The sequence below is a fragment of the Vombatus ursinus genome, unplaced genomic scaffold, assembly GCF_900497805.2.
Source record: "Vombatus ursinus unplaced genomic scaffold, bare-nosed wombat genome assembly UNPS02014818.1, whole genome shotgun sequence".
Classification (NCBI taxonomy): domain Eukaryota; kingdom Metazoa; phylum Chordata; class Mammalia; order Diprotodontia; family Vombatidae; genus Vombatus; species Vombatus ursinus.
Genome location: NW_020954596.1, coordinates 18,854,374 through 18,881,672, shown reverse-complemented (window position 1 = coordinate 18,881,672; position 27,299 = coordinate 18,854,374). Strand labels below are relative to the sequence as shown.

The 27,299-nt window shown below is 38.0% G+C and overlaps 1 protein-coding gene across 2 annotated transcripts in view; it reads left to right on the top strand.

The window, feature by feature from the left end:
• SLC2A9 (solute carrier family 2 member 9) overlaps positions 1-27,299 on the top strand; it is a 304,702-nt gene that overhangs the window by 154,067 nt on the left and 123,336 nt on the right. For both annotated transcript variants that reach the window (XM_027836293.1, XM_027836294.1), the window contains one exon: positions 1,915-2,025. In XM_027836293.1, coding sequence (XP_027692094.1) covers positions 1,915-2,025 — 111 coding nt within the window. The remainder of the gene's footprint in view (positions 1-1,914; positions 2,026-27,299) is intronic.

Below are 27,299 nucleotides of genomic sequence, written 5' to 3'. Positions count from 1 at the left end.
GGGGTCATCCAGGAATCCTGTTCTTGATGAAGAATATGTGTCAATGTCCCTTCTGACACTCCAACTGGCCTGATCCCAGGAAGAGATATCCTAGGGTGGGGTACTCCCTGCTTTGGGTTCAGCTATGGGCAGCAGGGAGGACCCAGGGATCCAGCCTGAGTAGGTCATGTTACTAAAGGAAGCAAACAAGGAGGAACTGTGACTCCAGACTGGGCTAATGCACCTTGGGAAACGAAATGTATTTTTGAAGTTCTCCCAATCTCTACTTTCAAGGAGTTGAGCCCAGGGAAGAAAGATGTACACAGTCATTAGCATCTACCGCAGAAAGCCTTCGTTTCAGTAACAAATGTAAGGACTGGGCCAGTGATTTCATTATTACATAGAACTGCCAAGTAAGGAAACTCTACCAATGCAGGTTGTCATTTTCTCTGCAATTTAGAATCTTAGAGCCCAGAGCACAAGAAGTTAAATGACTTACCCAGTCACATAGCCAGTGTGCATCAGGAGCAGCACTTGAATCCAGGTCCTCAAGGCCAGCTATCTAGCCAATATACCAGGCTGCCACTTGCTTCGACCAAGAATGTGGTAGATGTAAGTGTAGTTCTGCCCTAGAATGACATTTCTTAAGTACAACCTGACAGGGACTGGATTAGAGGGAAACAGCCAGTTATTTGCTGAGCAGTTTAGGAAGGCTTTATCCCTTCCTTCCTTCATCTTTTTTTTTTTTTCATCTAAACCATTCATTCAATAAATCTTTCAATAACTATTTATTGAACATTTATCACATTGTAGGAAGGACTAAGATGTCAGAATATGTTAAAATAAAACTGTAAAGGTTGCTTGACTTGTTTTGGAGAAAGGATATTCCAAAATCAAGTCCTAATGAGGAGAAAGTTCAGATGCAGAGGTGTGAGAGCACCTCTTTGAATAGAAGACTCTCCAAAGAATGGGGGTCACTATAGTGACAGGGAGAGAAGACAGGAGTGAGGGAGTCAACGATACTCTTTAATCCATGATTCCAAATTTATATGAATCAATTGACAAGTATTCATTAAATGCCTACTACGGGCCAGGCACTGCGCTAGGCACTGGGGATATAAATATGAAGAATGAAGCAATCCCTCTTCCACAGTGAGCTTACATTCTAATGGGTGAAACAACAAAGGCATATAAAATATGTAAAGCACAATATAAAGTTAACAAATTATATGTACATACACATGTATACATACATGTATGTATTATATATATTTATGTGTGTATACACACAGACACACACATACATATATATATATATATATAATTTAAAGTATTGGGAAGGATAACACTAGTAGTTAAGGGAGAAATCAGGAAAGGTTTTATGTAGAATACAGTGCTTTGGCTGCATCCTGAAGGAAGACTGGAATTCTGACATAAAAGTAAAGAGGATGTGGGTTCTAGACGTGAGGAAGTCTAGTACAGAGGTGTGGAGATGAGATGAAGTGTTTTTTGTGAGAGAAGAGAGGCCAATTTGATTTGATTGCAGACCATGGGAGAAGGAGCAAGGTCCAGTGAAGCTCAAAAGATGGATTTTGAAACTGAGGCCAGGAAAATCCAGGTTCATATTTAGTATTTTAACAGTCAATTAGTATGGAATCCAATGTAGAGTCACAGAGCCCTGGGCCTGAAAGGGACCTTAGAGATAATCTAGTTCAAACCTCTGCATTTTACATATGAGCAAACTGAAGAGAAATGAGTTGCTCGTAGTCTCACAGCAGAGCTAGGAATAGAATACATGTCTCTCGATGTCTTCTCCAGGGATGTTTCTACCGTACTACTGTGGTCAGGCTCGTGACTTCCAGGAAATGCTACTGTATGTGGATTTAACATTGAAAATGTGTCTTATACAAACTGTTATTTTCTTTTCTGATATAGATTTGGTTCTACACAAATAGGATCTTTTCTACTGCTGGGATACCTACAGAGAAGATTCCATATATAACCCTGAGTACTGGTGGCATTGAGATTTTGGCTTCCATCTTTTCAGTAAGTATGTTATTGGCTACAGCTATGTAATGAGAAACCTTACAGAGTTCAACAAAGCAAGTTTTTCTCAGAATGTATAAAGCCAAAAAATTACTGTATTCTGTCAAGGTGATCTTTTCATACTGAAGACACCTTGCATTTTAGAAGATTTCTAAGGTTTACCTTAGAATCGACAAGAACAATTTTTCTATCATTTGTCTTCATTTTGGGAAAATAATTTTTTATGTATCATTATAGAGCCTAATGGATTCCTTCTATTGATAAACTCCACATTTTTTTGCTATTTCTTTTACTGTTTTTCTCCACCTACCTCTTGTTCTCGGTATAAAAGATATGCAAGTTAGGCAAATACTGGGCTATAGAGTAGATGCCAAGTCAGCTTTTGTCCATCTCGGGGAGTCTTTTCCTGCACAATTCTCTTCATCACCCTGCAAGAAAACCTCAGAGTCATGTGGGCTTCTTCTGTCTCACTCCACACCCAGTCAGTTGCCAAGTTATATCTATCCTACCTCTATAAGAGAGGGGTTTTCACTTTTTGTGTTTCATGGACTACAGTCTATGAACCCCTTCTCAGGATGATTTGTTGCCTGCATTTATAACTAAAGAAAATACTAAATTTCACTTTGAAGTTAGTGAAAATTAAATGTATATTTTTCCCATCCAAATTCATGGGCCCCCTGACTCTATCAATAGATGCTTTGAATCCTAGGTTAAGAACCCATGCTCCATCTCTTACCTTTGCTTCCTTCCTTCCCTCCCTGCCCTTGCCACACTTGCCAGCTTGCTCATTGTTTCTCATCTGAGGTATTGCAACAGACTCTTCTCTCCTTTCCTGCATTCAATCCTTTGTTACATTCAACTGGCTTTAATAGAGCTAGGCTAGGGGTTCCCGAATATTTTCAGTCCTCCATATCCCACTGATTTTCAGTTAGCCTTCTTGTACTCCTTATTCAATATAAGAGGTTGCTGTGCACAGGCCCATAAGAAATTAAAAGAGATTTTTTTTATAAAGAAAACTTTATTTGATATATAATGTTTTCCCAATATCATAAGGTTTTAAATGTTTATCTGAACATAGTCAAATAATGTAGTGAGACCATTGATTGTGTTTCTTTTAAACCTATAGCTTTACTTCAATATAGTTTTTTGTTTTATTATTTTATTTTTTCCTAATTACACATAAAAACAATTTAAACTTTCATTTTTTACAACTTTGAGTTCCAAATTCTCTCTCACCTTGTCCTCTCATTGAGAAGGCAAGCAATTTCATAAAAGTTATCCACATGTGGTCGTGCAAAACATATTTCCATATTAGTCATGTTGTGAAAGAAAACACGGACAAAAAATCCAAGAAAAATAAAGAGAGTGAAAAAACAGCTTGCTTCAATCTGCATTCAGATTCCACTAGTTCCTTCCCTGGAGGTGGATAGCATTTTTTATCGTAGGTCAGAATTGTCTTGGATCTCTATATTGCTGAGAGTAGCTAAGTCATTCAGAGTTGATCGTTATACAATTCAATATAATTCTTGAAAGAGACACTGGCTTTTCATTTTCTACCTCCTTTTTGTTTTTTCCCCTTCTGGCTTTGATTGAGAACTGTACTGAGAATCCTGATTCACAGATGAAAGTTGTTATCAGTAGAATGAAAGTTTGGTGAGTATGTTTCATAAGAAAGGGATAGACTTCTCCAATGGCACACCAAACTTTTTGTAATGTCATTGATTGGAAATCAGTTAGGAGTTTCTGGTTATTGCAGAGATAGATTAGTATTCCCTGGTTCATTGCTGTTGATACTTTCTAGATCATTATGAAAAGGATGTGATATCCCAATCTCATTCATTTGATCTCAGTCAGTAGGAATTATTTATCTGATTGTCTCAAAATTTTCAGATGTTCTGTAGTATTCCCTCCATTTCTTACCCTGCTACCATCTCTCACCATATTTTTCTCCAAATGCATTTTTTCTCCATGAATGCTACTCGTTTTAGAATCTATAATAGGGTAAGATAGTTATTTACCAAATAGCCCCCATAACCCTTTTGCAAGCTTCTTATGCTCCTTTGGAGTTTGAGAACCCCTGAGCTAGACAGAAATTAGCTTTAATTGTCACACTCAAGGATCTCACAGACAAATGTGAGATCCCAGGGCATCACCACTTCTCTTGACTTTTGTCTTGCCGCCAGACTCCAATGACTCTGTAAGAGAGAGTGAAGCTGACGACTATGCAAATCTGCCTCACTTAAATTTAATCTACAAGTCAAGACATCAGTCTTGTGATATTATTGGTCGTCTTCATCATCAACAATGTACACACACATGTGTACACACACACACACACATATATATACACATATATACATATATATATACATATATATATACATATATATATATATATACATATATATATATATATTTGGCATAGTCCCCTATGCCCACCTTAGCACTGAAGTCACTAAGTATCACAGTAGGTATTGCTTTAATCTGGAGGATCAATGTCATCCTTGTACTAACTGATAATAGCAGTTATAATAATGTCTTATAGCACTCTAAGGTAAGTACTTTCCCAACATGAGGCAGAGAGTACAAATGTTATTATCTCCATTTTGCAGATAGGAATGTTGAGTCTCAGAGAAGTTAAATGAGTTGTCCATTGTCACACAGTTAGTCAATGTCAGTGGTGAGATGTGAACTTAGTTCTTCTCACTCCACCTGTTCTACCAGGTTACTTCTTGCTAAGCTATAAGAAGGTTCTAAGCTATGGAGTCCTGTAACAGCATAACAATCAGTTCCCAAACTTCACTGTGACTATCCATGTGACCTACCCTCCTCTGCTTCCATACTTTCCACTCAAGGTGAGGATATGAAAGTCCAAGACTTCTGGAGTTAGAAGCGATTGCATACCTCTCTCTCTCTGTGCAAACTTTTTTAAAAATGGGTTAAGCAACTAAAATTAGAATGCCACCATATCAAATTGTATTCAACTCAGAGAGAACCTTCTTACTTATTCTAATTACATTCTAACTTCAAGTTAGGATCTTTTCTGTTCAGCTTTCCAGCAGTATTAACTGCTATAGAAAGATTAAGGTGAATGAGAATTTTAAGAAAACCATCAGATTTTTTTGTTTACACATAACCTATGAAACACAAAAGTTCTTAATATGGAGTCCATGAACTTGTTTATTTTAATATTTTTTATTTTAATATTTTGATAAAGATAATTCAACACAATTGGTTTCCTTTGTATGCATATATTTATTATTATTAGCATACGCATTTTAAAATTTTATTTTAAGAAAGGGCCAATAGGCTTTACCAGACTACCAAAGGGGTCCATTGCACAAAAAAAGTTAAAAACTTCTGAATTAAACAATAAAGTACAAAAGAATTAGAAAATGGTATAAGATACAACCAAATACACAAGAGAACATGGTATAGTGAAAAGAGTGAGTGTCGTGGAGTCAAAGGACCTGGGTTCAAATCCTTACTCTGACAGTTATTAGCTATGATCCCAAGCAAGCCTCTTAGCCAAGGTTCATGCAAACATGCCCTGCTTTCCCAATTCCTGATTTCAACTTCTCTTGATTCTTTATCTCTTTCATATTATAAGAGTTGTAAGGGAATTCAATGGCCATCTAGCCCAACCTATATGTGGTGGAAATAAATCTTCTCTCCAGCACACCTAAATGTTATCCATCCAGTTTTGCTTTTAGTACTCTTGTATGTGGGAACCAATAACCTCCTGAGGCAACCCACTTTTGGCTAGTTCTAATCGTTAGGATTTTCCTCCCTTAAAACAAAGCTATATTTGCCTCATTACAACTTCCATTCATTTCTCCTAAATTTGCCTTCTGGCCCACTGCCTAAGGCTTGGGATCTGTTTTGTTTGATTGTTGACTTTCTGCTACCCAATATGGAACATGACAAAAAGGCTGACATGCTTTATCAGTAGCTGGGCTCATTCAAGAACCTCGGAGAGGAAGTCTTTGTCATTCCATTTACTATTTATGTGAGCTTGGGCAAGTACACTTTTTTTTAAACATATATTCATCACTAATTTAATTCTTTTCAATTAGCAAGCATTAATTTTTCCTTCCTTCCACCTCCCCACTCACTGGAAAAAAATAAGGAAAAACAAAATCTTTGTGGTAAAAATATAATCAAACAAAAAAAATTCCTGTATTAACTATATCTGAAAATGTGACTTATTCTTTACCCTCAGCCCATCACCTCTCTGGTAACATTCTTGATGGGTAACATTCTTGATCATTGGCCCTCTGAAATCACTATTAGTCTTTGCATTAATCAGAGTTCTTAGGTATTTCGAGGTTGTTCATATTTTCAATGTTTTTTTCTAGGATAAACTGTTCTCCTAGTTCTGCTTCTTGCCTTCTGCATCAGTCCATATAAGTCTTCCTAAGTTTTTCTGAAACTATCCCTTTTATCATTTTTTTTATTTTTTGCTTAGTCAGTTGGGGTTAAGTGACTTGCCCAGGGTCACACAGCTAGTAAGTGTCAAGTGTTTGGTCAGGTCCTCCTGACTTTAGGGCCGGTGCTGTATCCACTGTGCCACCTAGCTGCCCCACCTTTCATCATTTCTTACAATGCAATGATATTCCATTATAGTCACACATTGTAATTTGTTCTTCTGTTCTCTAATTGATGGGCGCATCTTTAGTTTCCAGTTCTTAAATGGGCAAGTATCTTGAGACTTTCCTTAATTTCTGTATTTATAAAATGAGGAGGTGGATTCAGCCGAGGTTCTATGCTCATTAAACAGAAGGCCTCCGTAGGATTCAGTCAAGCCTGAAAGTCAGTAAGCCAGAATCATTTGTTGAGCATTGATTTTGTCCAAAAGTATCACATGAAGCCTTATAGGAATTTCTGGGGAACAACAGATTCAGATTATGTGTGGCTAAGAGATCTCTGTTTACCATCTGATAGAACAGAAGGATCCCTTGGGGAAAAAGAAATTACTGTGACTTCTCAGCCTTGGCACATAAATACCTTCATTCTAGAGGATCTGGCGATTTAGTCTGAAGAGCTGAAACTTATGTCTAAGTGTAACAGCCCAATAAAGACAGCAGAAAAAGACTCCCTAGAAGACCAGCAGTGTCCTTGGGGAAATTAGTGCTGTCACGGCAAACTGAAGAGCAAACACAATTAGCATTGCCAGAGCCACAAGTTGAACAATGGCTCTGGTCTAGAGAATGGAGGAACAGAAGCCGGACAGGTTGGTTAGGGAGATGGGAGAGAGTATTACTGCAGGATCAAAGACCATTCAGGTCTTTTTTGGGGTCTCAATGTTCCCATAGATATAATGAGGAGGGTGGATTCAATGCTGTTCTCAAAGTTCACAAAGTCACAGGATACCCTTTGATAGAGAAATGTTATCATATCATAGGATTTAGTGTTTTAAGGAACCTTAGGTGTCATCTAGTACAAGGATTCTTAACCTGTTTTTCTGTAATGGACCACTTTGGCAGTCCAGGAAGGCCTATGGACTCAAAAAATGTTTTTAAAATGCATCACATAAAATATATAGGATTACAAAAAAAAACAAAGTTTAGTGAAAAGAATTCATTTTTTCCCATCCTAGTTCATGGACCCCCTAAAATCTATCCACTAAACCTTTAGGGATCCATGGACCTGAGATCGAGAACCCCTTATCTAGTCCAACTTTTTTATTACCTATTGGGAAATGAGGCCCAAAGAAGCAGTGACTTGCTTTCTGCTACCCAGGGAGTAAATGATGGAGTCAAGGTCTGAATTTGCTTCCTCTGATTCCAAATCCAGTCTTTTTCAACATCTTGATTTAAGTGAGAGGCAGATTGTGCAAGGAGAGTGAAGGAGGGAAACAAAGAAATAGTCCAGGTATGTTAAAAAAAGGGGGGGAGATGATTGGTTGATTAATAGATAGATAGATAGATAGACGGATGGATGGATGGATATCCTTCCTTGATTGTCAGCATAATGTAAAAAGAAAGGTTTGGGGATCAAGATTTTTCACATTACTTACCCATTCGATATAATGTAGACACCAATATAGTTGGGTGAAATAAGAAAGGCTAAACAAATAACTTTTCTTGCTACCAGATATACATGATGCCGGTTGCTAGGATAATAATGCCTTACATTACTCCATTTATACTCATAACAAGTGTGTAAGGAAAGTGGTGTATTATTATTGCCATTTTCAGAAAACTACATAGCCAGTATTGGCCTACTATGGTCATGAAGGGTCATGAAGAGTTGGACACAACTGAATGACTGAACAACAACAAATTGTTAGAACCAGGGCTCAAAACCACGTCTTCTCACTCCAAGTCTAGGGCTCTTTTTACTACATGCCTCTTACTCATTAACTTCGATGAGCAACTTAGTTTCTCTTAGCCTCAGTTTTTTCATCTGTTAAATGGAGATAATAGCACCTGTCCTATTTACTTCACAGGGTTGTTGTGAGGGCCAAATAAGAGATAATGAATGTGAAAACACTATGACAAGACTAATTAAGGTCAAATTATTAAAAGAAAAATGAGATGGAGTTAGAGAGAGGAAGAGAACACTTATAAGATCTTAGCTATAGAGCTGGGAGTCAAGAAGTCATCCAGTCCAACCTCCAAATTTTAAAGATGAGGAGAATGAGGACCAGGAAGGTTTGATCACTTGCAGAAAGACACATAAGTAGAAAGCTTCAGAGACAGAAGTAGTTGAAGAGAAAAATCAGAACTACTAAAAATGGACTTAGAAGAGATTAGCCCTTTTCAGAAGGGTTTTCAGTACCCAAAATTAGAAACACAGAACAGAGGGTTTCAGAGGAAAAGAAAAAAGATACAAAATCAGAGTGAGACATTTTGTAACTTTGATTAAGCATACTATTCATTTTGACTGTAGGTGAATGACTGGTCATGCCAGTGACCAGAGGTAGAGGCTCCAAATTGTATTTTGTATTTTGTTTTTCAAATTGGAAACTTGATTCAATCCCCTGGGTCCTTATGGGGTGTAGAAGATGAATGCATTTACCCTCTGATGTATATCATAAAAATGCTGAAGGAGATTAGCTTTACTCTCATGGTTCACTGGTATAGACATTCACAGTGAGAAAAAAAAAAACATTTTTCATTTTGAAATATATTTTAGCACCATACCATCATAAAATATGTTTTAAAATAGCCTGGCCAACCAGAAGGTAAAATGTCATAGAAAGAATCCACTGACCACCTCCTGAAAGAGATTCCAAATTGAAAGCACCAAGGAATATAGTAGCCAAATTCCAAAATTGCCAGGTCAAAGAGAAAATACTGCAATCAGCCAGAAAGAAACAATTTAAATATCATGGAACCACAGTCAGGATTACGCAGGACCTTTCAGCTTCTACATTAAAAGAGCCTAGGGCATGGAATATGATATTCCGTAAGGCAAAGGAGCTTGGATTACAACCAAGGATCAACTACCCAGCAAAAATGAGCATAATCTTTCAGGGGAGGAGATGGACATTCAATGAAATAGGGGACTTCCAAACCTTCCTGATAAAAAGACCGGAGCTCAACCAAAAATTTAATCTTCAAATACAAGACTCAAGAGAGACATAAAAAGGTGGACGGGACAGAAAAAAACAACAACAACAACCTGTTATTAATAAGGGCAAACTGTTTACATCCCTACAAGGGAAGATGACACTTGTAACTCTTGAGAACGTATTGTTATTACACCATTTTAAAGGGGTATGCATAGAGGGGTGTAAGTTGACTTTGATGTAATGATAAAAAAAATCTAATCAAGTGGGTTAAAAGGATTTAAGTAAGTGAATTAATCTGATCTAACTAAGAAAATGAGAGAAAAGGAAAGAAGGAGGCAGACAAGGGTAAATTACCTTACAGAAAAAGGCAAAAAAACCTATTAGAAAGGGAAAGAAGGGAAAGTAGAGGGAAAGAAAGGAGGGAAAGAAGTATTGTTTGAACCTTACTCTCATCAGATTTCGCTCAAGGAGGGAATAGCATAATCAGTTAAGTATAGAAATCCAACTTGCCCTATAGGCAGTAGGAGAGAAAAGGGGAAAGAAAAGGGAGGGGGGATAGAAGGGAGGGAAGAAATAGTAAGAGTAAAAAGGAAGAAAAGGAGAGGGCTAATAAAAGGGAGGCAGGACTGAGGGAGGCTGTGGTCAATGACAAGCAAAACACTAGTGAGGAGGGAAAGGGAGAAAGGAGAAAGAAAAGCATAAGCAGGAGGGAAATAGGATGGAGAGAAAGACACAGATAATAATCATTACTGTGAATGTGAATGGGATGAACTCTCCCATAAAACAGAAGTGGATAGCAGAATGGATTAAAAACCATAATCTTACAGTATGTTGTTTACAGGAAACACATTTGAAACGGAGGGACACACACAGGGTAAAAGTAAAAGGCTGGAGTAGAATATATTATGCTTTAGCTGGGGGTAGTAAAAAGTAGTAAAAGCAGGGGTAGTAATCTTGATCTCAGACAAAGCAAAAGCAAAAATAGATCTTATCAAAAGAGATAAGGAAGGAAACTACATCCTGCTAAAAGGCACCATAGACCATGAAGTAATATCATTACTAAACATATATGCACCAATGGTATAGCATCCAAATTCTTAGAGGAGAAGTTCAGGGAGTTACAGGAAGAAATAGACAGCAAAACTATACTAGTGGGGGACCTCAACCTCCCCCTCTCTGAACTAGATAAATCTAACCACAAAACAAACAAGAAAGAAGTTAAGGAGGTGAATAGAATATTAGAAAAGTTAGGTATGGTAAGCCTCTGGAGAAAATTGAATGGGAATAGAAAGGAATATACTTTTTCTCAGTATACATGGCACATACACAAAAATTGACCAGTACTAGAGCATAAAAACCTCTCCAATGCAGAAAGGCAGAAATATTAAATGTATCTTTTTCAGATCATGATGCAATAAAAATTATATGCGATAAAGGGCCATGGAAAGATAGACTAAAAATTAATTGGAAACTAAATAATCTAATCCTAAATGAGTCAAACAACAAATCATAGAAATAATCTATAACTTCATTCAAGAGAATGACAATAATAAGACAACATACCAAAACTTATGGGATGCGGCGAAAGCAGTTCTTAGGGGAAGTTTTATATGTCTAAATGCTTATATGAATAAAATAAAGAAAGAGGAGATCAGTGAATTGGGCATACAACTAAAAAAACTAGAAAAAGAACAAATTAAAAATCCTCAATTAAAGACCAAATTGGAAATATTGAAAACCAAAGGAGAAATTAAGAAAATTGAAATTAAGAAAACTATTGAACTGATAAATAAAACTAAGAGCTGGTTTTATGAAAAAAACCAATAAAGTAGATAAACCTTTGGTTAATTTAGTTAAAAAAAGAAAGAAGAAAACCAAATTACCAGTATCAAAAATGAAAAGGATGAATCTACAACCAAAGAAGAGGAAATTAAAACAATAATTAGGAACTATTTTGCCCAACTGTATACCAATAAATTTGATAATCTTAGCAAAATGGATGAATACTTACAAAAATATAAATTGCCCAGATTAACAGAAGAGGACATAAAATACTTGAATAACCCCATATCAGAAAAAGAAATTGAACAAACCACTGATGAACTCCCTAGGAAAAAATCTCCAGGGCCAGATGGATTTACAAGCAAATTCTATCAAACATTTAAAGAACAATTAATTCCAATACTATATGGACTATTTGGGAAAATAGGTGAAGAAGGAGTTTTACCAAATTCTTTGTATGATACAAATATGGTGCTGATACCTAAACTAGGAGGAGTCAAAACAGAGAAAGAAAAGTATAGACCAATTTCCCTAATGAATATAGATGCAAAAATTTTAAATAAAATATTAGCAAATAGATTACAGCAACTTATCATAAGAATAATACACTATGACCAGGTAGGATTTATACCAGGAATGCAGGGCTGGTTCAATATTAAGAAAACTATTAGAGCAATTGATCATATCAACAACAAAACTAACAGAAACTATGTGATCATCTCAATAGATGCAGAAAAAAGCTTTTGACAAAATACAACACCTATTTCTATTAAAAACACTAGAGAACATAGGAATAAATGGATTCTTCCTTAAAATAATAAGTAGCATCTACCTAAAACCTTCAGCAAGCATCATATGTAACGGGGACAAGCTAGAAGCATTTCTAATAAGATCGGGGGTATAACAAGGATATCCATTATCACCGCTGTTGTTCAATATCGTACTGGAAACGTTAGTTTTAGCAATAAGAGAAGAAAACGAAATTGAAGGTATTAGAATAGGCAAAGAAGAAACAAAGCTATTACTCTTTGCAGATGATATGATGATATACTTAGAGAATCCTAGAGAATCAAGTAAAATACTACTTGAAATAATAAACAACAAAGTTGCAGGCTATAAAATAAACCTCCATAAATCATCAGCATTTCTATATATTACCAACAAAGCCCAACAGCAAGAGATGGAAAGAAAAATTCCATTTAAAGTAACTGCAGACATTATAAAATATTTAGGAGTCTACCTACTGAAACAAATCCACAAATTATATGAACACAATTACAAAACACTTTTCACACAAATAAAGTCAGATCTAAATAATTGGAAAAACATCAGTTGCTCATGGGTAGGCCAAGCTAATATAATAAAAATGACAATTCTACCTAAGCTAATTTACTTATTTAGTGCCATACCAGTCAAACTGCCAAAAAAATTACTTTATAGAGTTAGAAAAAATAATAACAAGATTCATTTGGAATAACAAAAGGTCCAGAATATCAAGGAAACTAATGAAAAGAAATGCCGGGGAAGGTGGCCTAGCCTTTCTAGATCTTAAATGGTATTATAAAGCAGCAACCATCAAAACTACTTGGTACCGGCTAAGAAATTAAGTGGTGGATCAGTGGAATAGGTTAGGTATGCAAGACACAGTAGTCAATGACTATAGTAATCTACTATTTGATAAACCCAAAGACCCCAGCTTCTGGGATAAGAACTCACTATTTGACAAAAACTACTGGGAAAGTTGGAAACAAGTATGGCAGAAACTAGGCATAGACCAAAATCTCACACCATATACCAAAATAAAGTCAAAATGGGTACATGATTTAGATATAAAGGCTGATACTACAAGCAAACTGGGAGAGCAAGGAATAGTTTACCTATCAGATCTATGGAGAACAGAAGAATTCATGACCAAACAGGAGATAGAGAACATTACAAAATGCAAAATGGATAACTTTGATTACATTAAATTGAAAAGTTTTTGCAAAAAGAAAGCCAATACAGCCAAGATTAGAAGGAAAGTAGAAAATCGGGAAATAATTTTCATAACCAGTGTCTCTGATAATGGCTTCATTTCTAAAATATATAGAGAATTAAGTCAAATTTATAAGAATACAAGTCATTCCCCAATTGATAAATGGTCAAAGGATATGAGTAGGCAGTTTTCATATGAAGAAATTAAAGCCATCTGTAGTCATATGAAAAAATGCTCTAAATCACAAAATTGTAAAGTTGCCTGGCCAAGTTGTAAACTCTTTGCAATCTCTTGTAAACCTTTAAATTTAAGGTGAAAAAGTTTCAATGTAGAAATCATCAGCGTTAGGGCAAGACAGAACCATAGACTCTTAGAGCTAGAAGACACCTTAAATCATAAAACATGGGATGTTAGAACTGAAAAAGACATTCCTTAGAATTTAAAACACTAAAGGACCTTAAAACTTTAACATAGAATATGAAATAGCAGCTGTTCACTGTCTAGTACTCAGTTTTCCTAACTGTAAGGTGAGAAGGCTGGACTAGCTCTTTAAGGTTATTCTAGCTCTGATTCTTTGATACTGTATAATGGTAAGTCTTAGAACTTGTAACAAAGGATTTTAGTGCTGGAAACAACCTTAGAATATAGAACAGAGGACGATAGAGTAGAAAGGGTATTGAAATCATTTAGTGCAAACCTCTCTCTTTTATTTTGTGGTGGTTTTTTTTTAGCTAAACTGTTTTTTTTTTCTGAGAGATCTAGTTTCTCTTCCTTCCACCTCTCCTTAACTCCCTACAGTTTGAGAATGTAAAAGAAAACCCTTATTTTCAAATGCATGTGTTGTGCAATCATTTCAGTCATGTCTGCCTCTTTGTGACCCCATTTTGGGGTTTTCTTGCCAAAGATACTGGAGTGGTTTGCCATTTCCTTCTCCAGCTCATTTTACAGGTGAGGAAACTGAGGCAAATGGGATTAATGGACTTGCCCAGTTTCACACAGCTTGTGAGCGTCTGAGGCTGGCTGTGAACTCAGGAAGATGAATCTTTCTGATTCTAAGCCTAGTGCTCTATCCACTGTGTCACCTAGCTGCCTATAACACATGTATAGTCAAACAAATTCTCATATATGCCACATGCAAAAAAAAATATCTCATTCTGTTCTCTGAGTTCATCACTCCTCTGTCAGGATGTGGGTTTCATATGAGTCCTACATCTTTCAAAGCTGTTTGTCTTTACAGTATTATTGATATTGTATATAAATTATTCTCCTGTTCTGCTCACTTTTCTCTGCATTAGTTCATACAAGATTTTTCAGGTTTCTCCAAAACCATAAGCTTCATCTTTACAACACAATAGTATTCCATCACATTTCTATATCATAACTCATTCTCATTCCCCAATTAACAGTTAACCCCCTCACATTTTAATTCTCTACCACTGCAAAAAGAGCTTCTATAAATATTTTTGCATATTCTTAGTATTTGTTTTGCTTAGGACAAAGCCCTCCCTTAATATATTTTCCCACTTATCTCCCATTTGCCTCTTCCTCTTCTTCCTTCCCTGTTTCCCTGTTAAGTCAAATGTATTTCTGTACCAACTGTGTAAGTGTATTTTTCCTGCCTTCCATTGACCAGTTCAGATAAGAGTAAGGTTCAAGTGTGATCATTTTCCCCTCTTCCCTCTCCCTTCCCCTTGCCATCATAGTCCTCCTCCTCTCCCTTTCTGTTCTCCGTTCATCAAAACATCACAGAACCACTCCCAGACCCACTGTCTAATTAGACTCCATTTATGATCCTTAATGGTGATAGAGTTCTGAAGGGACAGATGTACCATCTCCTCATATTAAAATGGAAGGAATTTATCCTTGTTTGTTACCTTATGATTTTTCAGTCATGTTTGCCTATTTATGTTTTTCTTAACTCCTGTGTTTGCACTTCAAAGTTTCTACAAAGCCAAACTTTTCTTTTTAAAGATGGGGAAATTGAGTCGAGTGAGATAAAATGATCTGCCCAAGGTAATGAGCAGAGAGCAGCAGGACTTCTAATTCCCAATCCCTTCCCCTTTCCACAGTATCATCATGCCTTCCATCAGTACTCCCCATTATTTCCCTCCTCAGTGTGAAAACGACTGTTGGAAAGGGTATTCCCTTCTGAGATTGTAATCAAAGGGAGAAAATTACAGTGACATTTAGAACTCCTGGTGTCCTCGATGATAAGAGAGGATCCTCTGCCAAATGTATGTGATCTCCCCATTCTTTGAAATGAAATGTCAGATAGACTGTCTTGGAGTGCCTGGCCACGTATTATTTGTTGAAAATGCTGCATTTACCTATTGTAGAGGATTCATTAAGTTCTGCTCTTTGCCTTCCATCCATAAATATGAGTTTCTGTTGAAAAGGTATCCAACTAGACTCTAAATTGTCAGGGGGGAGAGAGAGAGGGGAATATGTGGTAATGGAAACATCAGTCTACCTAGAGCCCAAAGACCTGAGTTCACTTGCCAATTCTACTACTTACTAGTAGTAATCTTTCTCAGCCTCCGTTTCCTCATATGTCAAAGGTACATGATAATACTTTCACACTTCCAGCTTCAGAGGATTATTGAAATTAATGAGATTTATTAATGTGAGCTGAGAAAATCATCACCACCAAGGTACATATTATGACTGTCAAATGAATTAACATCAGAAGTGGATATGATTTTGTTAGTGGAATTGACATTAAAGATTTTCCTTGCCAACTGCACCCTAGGGACCATGGAACCTTTCCATCTGACTTAGAGTTGAAATTTACTGTATGTATCTTCTCCTATCAGGATGTGAGCTCCTTGGGATCAGGCACCATCTTGCTTTTCTTCTGGTATCTCCAGTACTTAGCACCATATTTTGGAAATAAGGACTTCATTTTTTGAAAAAGCATATTCATTCATTCACTAACTCATTCTTGTCAGCAATAATGATGAAAATGTGCAATCTCTGTCTAGAATCTTACAGAAGGAAAGAGTTGGCGTTAAGGATCAATTTCTGGCTTAAAAGAATTAGGGACAATTTTGTCTGGGCTTGTCTTTGTGCAGCTGTTTCCTGTAAGTCTGCTTTAGGCAGACAAAGGCTCCCCAACCTAGGATTTATGGGTTTCTTGGGGCTACCAAAGGAAACTACTTTGTGTTTTGGGGCACCTGAATTATGATGCTGAGAGCTTCTAATGTTTCCCATTTCATTTACTTTCACTCTAAAAGAGACTTGGGGAACATTCAGAACACTGATGAGAGTTTAACATATAAAACATCTGAGTGAGCAAGAGAGAAGTGGCGCCATTTCCAATATTGGTTTGAGTTTTATCATACAACTAGGTAAACTACTGCAAGGAAGGACATTCCCAGTCTCCAAAGCCCAATGGTTTGATGGCATATGCCCACTAATATAGTAGAAATAAAATGGAATTTGAAGACAGAAGACATAGTTTTAAATCTGAGCATTGTATATTGGAAAGAGCACTGAATTTGGAAGAACTGAGCTCAATCCTAGCTCTTCCCATATGATTTTGCACAAATTACTTTAGTTCTCTGGGTCTCAGTTTCTCCCTCTGGAAAATAAGGTTGTTGACCTAGATGAACCCTAAAGACCTCTGTAGCTCAAAATCTTTGTCCTGTTTTACCACTAATTCTTCTCCTAAAGCACACTTCTGACCCTGCCACTCCCCCATTCAAGAAACCTCAGTGGCTCCCTATTGCCTCTGGGAACAAATACAGAATCCTTTGTTTGGCTTTTAATACCCTTTAAAACCTAGACATTTCCTACCTTTCCAATCTTGTTACACCTTACTTCCCTCCACATATTCTGTGATCCAGTGACCCTGGCCACCTTGCTGTTCCATTCAGAAGACATTTCATCTTTTGAATCTGCACATTTCCACTGGTTGTCCTACATGCCTGGAAGAGTGCCCCTCCTCACCTCTACCTCCTGGCTTCCCTGGTTTCCTTCAAGTCTCAGCTAAAATCCTACCTTCTGCAAAAAACCTTTCCTAGTTTTCCTTAATATTAGTGCTTTTCCTCTGAGCATGTCTCCAATGTATCCTTTCTGTATCTTGTTTGTACTGAGCTGCTTGCATATTGTTTCACTCGTTAGATTCCTACTCTTTGAAGACAACTGTTTTTGCCTCGAGGACTTAGCCCAATGCAGGACCCATAGTAGGTGCTTAATGTGTGTTTGTTGACCTATGGGCTTTTCTTTCAAAGCTAAACATCCCAAGTTCCTTCAGTCAATCCTCACATGACCTACTCTATAGTCTAAATCCCCTCAACATGACCTACTCTATAGTCTAAATCCCTTCACCATCCTGGTTGCCCTCCTCTGGACACATTGAAGCTTACTGATTTCTTTCTTACAATAGGTTGCCCAGAACTAGACTCACCACCCCAACTATCATCTGATTGGAGCAGAGGACAGCAGGGCTAGTCTCTTACCTCCCTGCCATGAGTTCCATTATCTCTTCTCTAAGGCTTTATTGTGGTTTTTTTTTCTCCTTTTACACAAAGTTGAACTTTCTTTTAATGATATTTTAATTTACATTGTCAATATAATTATGTTAATTGTTTTCTTGGTTCTGCTTATTTTGTTCTGTATCAATTTACATAACTTTTCTCTTTTTTTCTATGAATTAATTTCTTACTGTACTCTAATATTTCCTTATGTTTATACACTAAGTTTTTTCAGCCACTTGTCAATCAATGTGTACTCACTTCGTTGTTCTTTACTACCTCAATGAGTGTTACCATTAATATTTTGGCATGTATCAAATCTGTTTCTATTTTTGACTTCCAGTCATGGGTACACATAGTTTCGTTGTTGCATCATTTCAGTCATGTCCAACTCTGTTTTCTAGGCAAAGACACCGGAGTGATTTGCCATTTCCTTCTCCAGCTTATGTTACAGATGAGGAAACTGAGGCAAACAGGGTTAAGTCACTTGCCCAGGGTCACACAGCTAAATCACACATCATAATCACACATCAGGAAGATGAGTCTTCCTTGACTTCAGTCCCAGTACTCTATCCACAGTGTCACCTAGCTGTCCCCATTTCTAAAATTAGAATAAGACTATTGGTACCTCCTGAGAGCATTATTGTGAAGAAAGCATTTCATACTCAGTAAAGTGCTATAGAAATGTAAGCTATCTTCAAAATAAAGGAAGGCTACATGATGTAGTCATGGAAACACTCCTGGATTTGGAGTCCTAGAATCCACTCTGGGTTTGCATCCCAGATTTGGGACTCCCTGGGTGTTCTTAAGCAAATTACTTTGCCTCTTAGGTGCCTTTATCTTCAAACTAGGATATAGATAAGATGACCTGTAAAGTCTCTTTCTCACCTTCCTCATCCATCTAATGAGAGGGATCACTAAAGTCTATTCCTTCTTTAAATCTATGATGCTCTGAAAACACAAAAGCAGCAAGACAACAGCTTTTATATTTTCATTATAATCAAGTTTCCCAGAGTCTGGGTTTATTTGAAAAGAAATGAAACTCTAAATATAATTATAGGATCAGGAAGGTCACTTGAAGGTGCTTCTTCAAAGCACTCAGGCTCTTGCAGTTGGACTGCAACAAACTGACCTAAAAGCCTGGCTCTGGCCCCTGCTGAATGAGTGACCTGGGGCAAATCCCATAAGCTCTTGGGTCGCAGTTTCCTTATTTGTAAAATGAGGGGTTGGGATAGATTAACTGGCTTTGAAGGTCTCTTCCAGCTGTAGAACAGGAGCTCATAACCTTTGTTGTATCATGGATCCCTTGTACAATCTGGTAAAGCTTAGAGACTCCTCGGAATAAGGTGATAAGATGTAAAAAACAAAATACGTAGGATTAAAAAGGAAACCAATTCTATTGAAAAGAAGCTGTCCATTTTTTAAAGCTCAGGAACCCCAGGTTAAGAACCTTTGAACTAGAGCTATGATTCAGTGGCCAATAGTAATTACTTCTTGATTCAATAAATCAAGGATTTAAAATGTCATCTATGCAGGTGGGATCTCCCCTCACCAATGTGGATCATAGCCCTTATATAAAGCTAAGAAATAAGTGACCTTCTTGAGTCTGTGGCTAAAAAATTCAGCTGAGTGATGACTCTCTATAAACTTACAGGGATTTTTTTCCCCTTTGAACGACAATTAGTCCATCCCTAGGAGCGAGACATGTAGGTGGAATAGTGGATAAAGCATTAGGCCTGAAGTCAGGAAGACCAGAGTTCAAATCTGGTCTCAATCAATTAGTAAACATTTATTAAGTGCCTACTTTGTGCCGGGCACTGTGCTAAGAGCTGGGGATACAAAAAGAGGCAAAAGACGGTCCCCAACCTCAAGGAATCTACAATCTAATGGGCTCAGAAATTTCTTAGCTGTGTGACCCTAAGCAAATCACTTAACTTCTGTTTGTCTCAGTTTCCTCAACTATAAAATGAGGATAATAATAACATTTACCTCTCTGTGTTGTTGTGAGGATCAAATGACTTAATACTTGTAAAGCACTCAGCACAATGCCCGTCACATAGTAGGTGCTTAATAAATACTTGTTTCCTTTCTTCCTTCCTGGATGAGTACTTGAAGCTTGTGCAGCTTGGTGTAGGAGCTATACAAGCATATGGTTTACTTGAATAGAAGTCAATAACCCAGGGTCACCTCTATACTCTGATGAGGCATTTAAAGTCAGACTGCACTGGAAGAATCCATTATTACTGGGTTTATAACAAATGAAAAAGCACCACCAACCATAAAACATCTCTGTGCAGGGACTGCCGACCAAAAAATTTCTCTTTTTGTTTCTTTTGTCACAAACCTATTTCTGCAATGATTTTGACAGCCCATTAAAATGCCTTCAAGGCTTAATACAATTAAAAACGGAAAGGGCATTGTTAATTTTATCCATATGCAATTTTCACTCAGGACATCATCATTCATTACTTTTGGCAGCTTTAAATAATTGACTTCTTGTGAAAACAGCTGGTTTTGCAAATTGAATCTGTTCATGTAGCATTCAGTCAAAACAAAATGAACTTTCGGTAGTCTTGCCAAGGATGTAGCATCTAGTCTTACAGTGTGATAGAAGCCTTAAGAAATATAAAGGAAATTAAGGCCCCGTGCTGTAGGAGAAAGAGCATTGGTTCTGCAGTCTGAGGCCCCAAGTTCAAAACCCGCACTATCAAATCTGCTACTTTATACCAGTGTAACCACAGAAAAGTAAGTCACATATATTCTCTGGGCCTCAGTTTCCTCAGCTGAAAAAAATGAGCGGGCAGACAAGATGCTCTATAAAGTCTCTTCCCAATTCTAAATCTGTGCTCCTATGGGATCTCCAATCAAGTAAATAAGCATTTCTTAAGTACTTACTGTGTGTCAGGCACTGTGATAAGCAGTGGGAATTCAAAGAAAGGCCAAGCAGTCCCTTCCCTTAAGGAACTCATGTTCTGATGACGGAGACAACTTGCCAACAACCATGTACAAAGAAGATATGTGTGGGGTAAATTGGAGGTAATTTCAGAAGTAGGCACTAGCATTAAGGGGGCCTAGAAAAGGCTTCTTGTCAAAGCTGGAATTTAGCTGGGACTTGGAAGGAAGCCATGGAGTGCATGAGGGAGAGATGAGGAGGAAGAGAATTATAGGCAGGGGAAGAAGCCAATGACTTACACAGACTCAGAAGATGGATGGATATCTTCTGAGAGGAATGCCAGAGAGGCCAGCATCACTGAAGAGGACTGGGAGGGTAGGAGGAGGTCAGGCTATGAAGGGCTTTGAACACCAGAGTATTTGATATATGATCTAGAAGATGATAGGGAGCCACTGATGTTTCTTGAGTAAGACAAGGACATGATTAGGAAATCGCTCTGATAGATGAATGGAGTATAGGCTATAGAGGAGAGAGACTTGAAGCAGGGAGAAGAACCAGGGGGCTATTGTTGTAGTCCATGTGTGAGGTAATGAGAACCTTCACCAAGTTGGTGGCAGTTTCAGAGGAGAGAATGGGACATATACAAAAGATGTTACAAAGGTACAGTCAATACAACTTGACAATAGATTGAATAGGGGAGGGATGAAAGTGAGGAGCTGAGGACAATACTTCAGTTGTGAGACTAAGTAATGGAGAGGATAGTAGTGATGTCGACAGTAATAGGGAAGCTGGTAAGGGTGGGATTTTTTTCAGAGGTGATGGGGAGATAAAGAGATTAGTTTTGGAAATGTTAAGTTTCAGATGTTTATGAGACATCAGTTCAAGATGTCAAATAAACAGATTTGAGACTGGAGGTCAGGAAAGAGTTTGAGGCCTTTATGAGCCTCAGTTTCTTTAGTTGTAAAATGAAAGTGTTTGACTTGGTGGCCTTGAAAGACCTTTCTAGGGCTAAGACCCTCTATTATAAATAGAAAGTAATATAAAAATAATATAAATTATATACAAATAAAGATATATATAAATATAAAATAATAAATATAAAATAAATAAACATATAAAAGTATAACATACTGTTTGCTTCTAAGAAACAAAAAATTCATCAGTAATTCTCATTCATAAATGTATCTCCATGGCAGAAGTTTCTGCTGCATATATTTGATACCCTCAAGAATAAAAGGTTTAATATACTCGAAAGGTAACTAGATTTTGCAAAGTGAATATAGATGACACACATGACCTGGGGTTGAATCTGGCATAAAAGTACTTAAAACGAGGAGAAAATATTACTGTTCTAGGAGGGCTTAAGGGAATGCGTATTAGTTATTGACATCTGAAATTCAGTCTGTTTCTTGGGCAAATAATACCATGATGCTTTATAACCTCTTGAATACTAGAGATGAAGCTAATATAACATGGGCTTCGGGGTGGGTGGTGGTGGTGCTATTGACAGAAGGAGAAGAGGGAGGGGTCTCTGAAGCCAATGGTGGGGAGACACTATGTAGTGGGGGAGGGAAGGCAACAGTATCTAACACTATGGAGAAATTAAAGGATCATAGATATCAATCTGGAAGGGACCTCAGAGGCCTCATTTTAGAGATGAGGCAACTAAGGCCCAGGGAGATTAAGTCATTTGCTTAAGGGATGCACAGGTAATAACCAATAAAAAAACAAGATTTGGACCCAGGTCCTCAAACTCCAAAGCCCTTGTTCTTTCCACTGTATCATGATGCCCCCTCAGTCAAGAAAGATGAGGCCTGACAGATCAGTGGATTTGATGAATAAGTCACTTGTAACCTTTAATAGGGCAGTTTTAGACAATCGGTGGGGAGAAGGGAAGAGATTAATCATTTATATGGCACCTACTAGGTGCCAGGCACTGTGCTGAGCGCTTTACAAATGTTATCTCATTTGATCCTCACCCCAACCCTGCAAGGTAGGTGCTGTTTTTATCCCCTTTTTACACTTGAGGAAACTGAGGCAAAAAGAGGTTTAAGTGCCTTACTCAGAGTCACACAGCTAGTAAGTGTCTCAGACCAGATTTGAACTTGTCTTCCTAACTCCAGGCCTAACACCTTAACTGCTGCACTACCTAGCTACCTCCAGGAATAGAGGTGGGACTATAGGCCAGGATCTTAGATTTAGAGTGGGAAGGCCCATTAACCCAATTCCCTCATTTACACATGAGGAAATCGAGACTCAGAGAGTTTATGTGATTTGCCTAGAGTCACGCAGCTACTAATTGTCAAAGGTGGAATCCAAGTCCAGACTCAAATCTCACATTGTATCCACTATGTCACGCCGCTTCTGTAGTATAATATATTGGAATAAGCATTGCAGTTGGTGTCAGAGTACTTGTGTTCAAATCCTACTTTTTCTGCTTCTCACCTTGGTCAAATGGAGCTAAGATGATCTCTAAGGTCCCTTCCAAAGGTCGAGTCAACAGTCCATTATGAGTCTGAGATCACGAGTAATGGAGGTAGAGTTCAGAACATGGAGGCCTTGGGTGTAGGCAGGTGTTTTTGTTTTTGCTTTTGTTTTTGCTTTGTTTGGCACTGAGGGTCAGGAGAGAGATGAGGTAGTGGCTGAGTTGGACAAAAGGGTAAAGGAAAGACTGTTTTGAGGATGGGAGAGAAGACTCTTTGTAGGCGTGGAATGGAGCCCACAGAGAGAGAACAATTGGAAATACGTAAGAGAGTTATGACTGCTGGCACCACGTTCTAGGGGAGGTAAGAAGACAGAGGACCAAGAGCAAAGAAATTGGCCCTTGAGGAAGAGAAAGTTCCCCTTTTGGCACAGGGGTAGGTGGTACAGTCACAGTAAGAACACTGCTGGGCCTAGAGTCAGAAAGACCTGAATTCAAGTCTGCCCTCAGTCACTAGCTGTGTGACCCTGGGCAGGGCACTTAACCTCTGTCTGTCAAAGTTTTCTCGAATGCAAAATGGAGATAACAGCACCTACTTACCAGGATTGCTGTGAAGATCAAAGGAGATATTTGTAAAGCAGTGAGCTTTACAAATATTTACGTAGTATTATGGGAAGAGGTTTTGCATGACTACACATGTATAACCTTTATCAAACTGCTTGCCTTCTCAGTGAGAGGGGAAGAGAGAAAGGCGGGGATAGAGTTTGGAATTCAAAATTGTAAAAAAAAAAGTCTAAAGTTAGAAAGGTATTTTTACATGTAGTTGAGAAGGAATAAAATGTTAAAAATTTTAAAATATATATTGATGTGCCAGGATACTGGCACATAGTAGATACTTAATAAATGTTTATTTCCTGCCTTCCTTTTATGACCAGAGAGGAGAAGAAAATGGGGAGATCCTTCTAATATGGTTTGAAAGACGAAGAAGGGGGACTAAAGGAGCTTTCACCTGAAGAATGTAATGGGAAGGATTTCAACCTTCAGATTGTTCACTGTTTTTAAATCAACAAATATCTGAGATGCAGAGACCTCAAAGATGAATGAGTCTGTCTTTACTTTACAGAGAAGGATCCTGAAACCTAGAGAAGGGAAATGACTAGTTCAGGGTTCTGTAAAAAGTTGGTGGTAGAGCCTGATTTAGAATTAAGGTCTCCTGTCTGGCAGCCAAGGGACTTTTCAAGAGTAGGTGCAAAACTTTCACATTGCTCCACTCTTTTCTTCACTTTCCCCTTTGGTGGCCAATTCCACTCAACAAGCCTTTCTCCATCATCTGCTGTACCATCTACTCAGTACTGGGCTTAGGCCATTAGGGTAGACTGATTGACAAACACCGAGCACTTACTTTTCTGAGTTATCATGGTGGATAGAGCATTGGATCTGGAGTCAGAAAGTTCTGAGTTTAAATACCACCTCAGTTGTGTGACCCTGGGCAAATTGTTCAACCCAGAGGTGGGGAACCTGCATCCTCAAGGCCACATGTGGCCCTCTAGGTCCTCAAATGCAACTCTTTGATTGAATCCACTTGAGAACCTATAGGGCCGTGTGTGGCCTCGAGGCTGAAGGTTCCCCACTCCTGATTTAACCTTTTTCAGTCCAAGTATGTTCATCTGTAAAGTGGAGATAATAATAACTTCTATCTCACAAGGTTGTTGTGATGATAAAAATAATATACATATATAATGCCTTGCAAACCTTAAAGCACTATATTAACTATTATTCTGAGGGGAATCCCCTGCTATGTGCTTCATAAAAAAGGTATAAGAAACAGTCTCTGCTTGCCAGTAGCTTGCAATCTTAACGGAGAGACCAGACAAAAAACTACCAAAAGGCATATGCCAAGTGGAGGCAGTTGTGGGGTTCTAACAAGATCCATCATTTTAGAGTCAGTGGACCTAGGTTCATATCTGGACTCTGCTACTAACCCAATTGCCCTAGATTAGAGGGGGAGTGAATCAGTCCTTACCTGAGTCCTCTATACCTCACTGGCCCATACTTCATACAGTCCAGTAAGGCCATCAGGGTTTAGCCAGCATGGAGATCCTTCCATCTGCCCTGTTACCACATGCGTAGTATTTCCACCACCCCCGTTCCCTTTGTTCAGGAAAGAATAATCGATATCACCGTTGTTAGTGAATGAGGTTCCCATGTCTCCATTTGCAATCTTGATAAACTGTCTAGATCAGAGTACCCTTTCCTGACTACTATGTCTGGATATGTGTTATATCCTTCAGGAGACAGTAAACTACTTGGAGGCAGGGACAGGTCCACTTTTATTAGCACTTGAAACATAATAGGGGTTTAGTAAAAATATCTGTAGATCTGTTGGAATGCCTGGGCCAGTCACTTCTCTTGGAGCCTTACTTTCCATACCTGGAATATAAAAATATTAGATTTGATCACCTCTAAATCTTCTTATAGCTCTAAAACTGTGCTCTAAGCAACAAACCATTTGTCACAGTTCAGAGGAAGGAGAGATAAGAACAAACAAAACCACTCCTCATCTAGTTAGTGAATAAGCTGTTCCTTATAACTGCATTTTTCAGATAATTGAATCTTACCAGCTGAATTTGTGTGTTATTTTTATGATAATTTTTTCCAAATATGTTACATGCTTCCCGTCTTAGTCCCATATGTTCCACATCCTCATGCACCCTGATTTGTCCTGGGCCCAGAGTTCTCTTCTAAAAACAGACTGGGAGGATCTCAAAAAGATTTGTTTCAGATCGGTGGTAGGATACCAGATCTGATTCCCCTCTGTGCTCTCTCCTGGGGGCATGTAGAGCTGCATAGTGCAAGGAAGTGGGGAGATGACCCAGAATCCCACTCACAGTGCTTTTCAGACCAGGCTCAAGGAATAACTGAAGACCCCTTTCCTCTACCTTTGCCTTGCTATTCACCATCTTACACATTCATCCCTCCCCTTCCATTCTCTCTCTCTGTCTTCAAGCTCACTCCCCAGGACTGGGGAATCACTCTTCTTTCCGTACTTGTGAACTCCCAAGCTCTCGGATCAGGCTCTTTGCCTCCTGATAGCCAGGCCAGTTCCTAACACTGGCTCTCAGGCTACTTCCTGATGCCTCTAAATAAGCCCTGGAGAGTGAGGAGTTTGGAAGTATGACCCTGCAGCCTCAGCTACACAGTTGTTAAACCTCAGAGCATCCTCTGACCCTTCCCCATATTCTTATTTAATTTAACCTTTTATTTGTGATTCCGGATCAACAGTATTAGCAATCAATTAGCTAGGTGGCACCGTAGCTTTAGTATTGGACCTGGAGAAAGAAAGTTGTTGTTTAGTCATTTCATCTGTGTCCATCTCTTAGTGACTCCATTTGGGATTTTCTTGGCAGATACTGGAGTGGTTTGCCATTTCCTTCTCTAGCTCCTTTTACAGATGAGGAAACTGAAGCGAACAGAGTTAAGTGACTTGCCCAGGGTCACACAGTTAGTAAGTGTCTGAGGTCAGATTTTAACTCAGGTCTTCCTAACTCTAGGCCAAGCACTATACCTACTGGGCCACCTAGATGTTATGGAGTAAGAAAGACCTGGAATCAAGTACTGGCTCAGACACCTATCAGTTGTGTGACCCTGGGAAAGTCATTTAATCTGTCTGCCTCAGTCTCCTCATTATGGTTGTTGTGAAAATAAAATGAGACAATATTTGCAAAGCCCTTTGGTAACTTTAAAGTGCTCTATAAATGATACTCTAATTAGAAATATTGGGCTTTTCCTTTCATTGAAATATATGAACACTGTGACGTCTATATTGACTACTCGGAGGACTTTTTTTTTTTTTTTTTTACTACTTTCTCAGTAGCTCAGTCTACCTGTTGTTTGGTAACTTCTGGATAAGAGAAATGTTCTTATGTAAGACATCATTCCTTTACTTTGTATTTGTAGCTAAGAGGTGTCAGAACTAGGAAATTAATCCAGATCTTCTGATTGTTCATTTTTGTTTCCATTACACTGCCTCTCACATAATAGAAAATTCAGTACTAAATTGTATAGCTTGGATAAAGTATTACAAAAATTAGTCCTCTTCCTTCTGTCCTTCCTTTCTCTTTCTTTCTCTTTCTTTTCTTTTTTTCTTTCTTTCTTTCTTTCCTTCTTTCTTTCTTTCTTTCTTTCTTTCTTTCTTTCTTTCTTTCTTT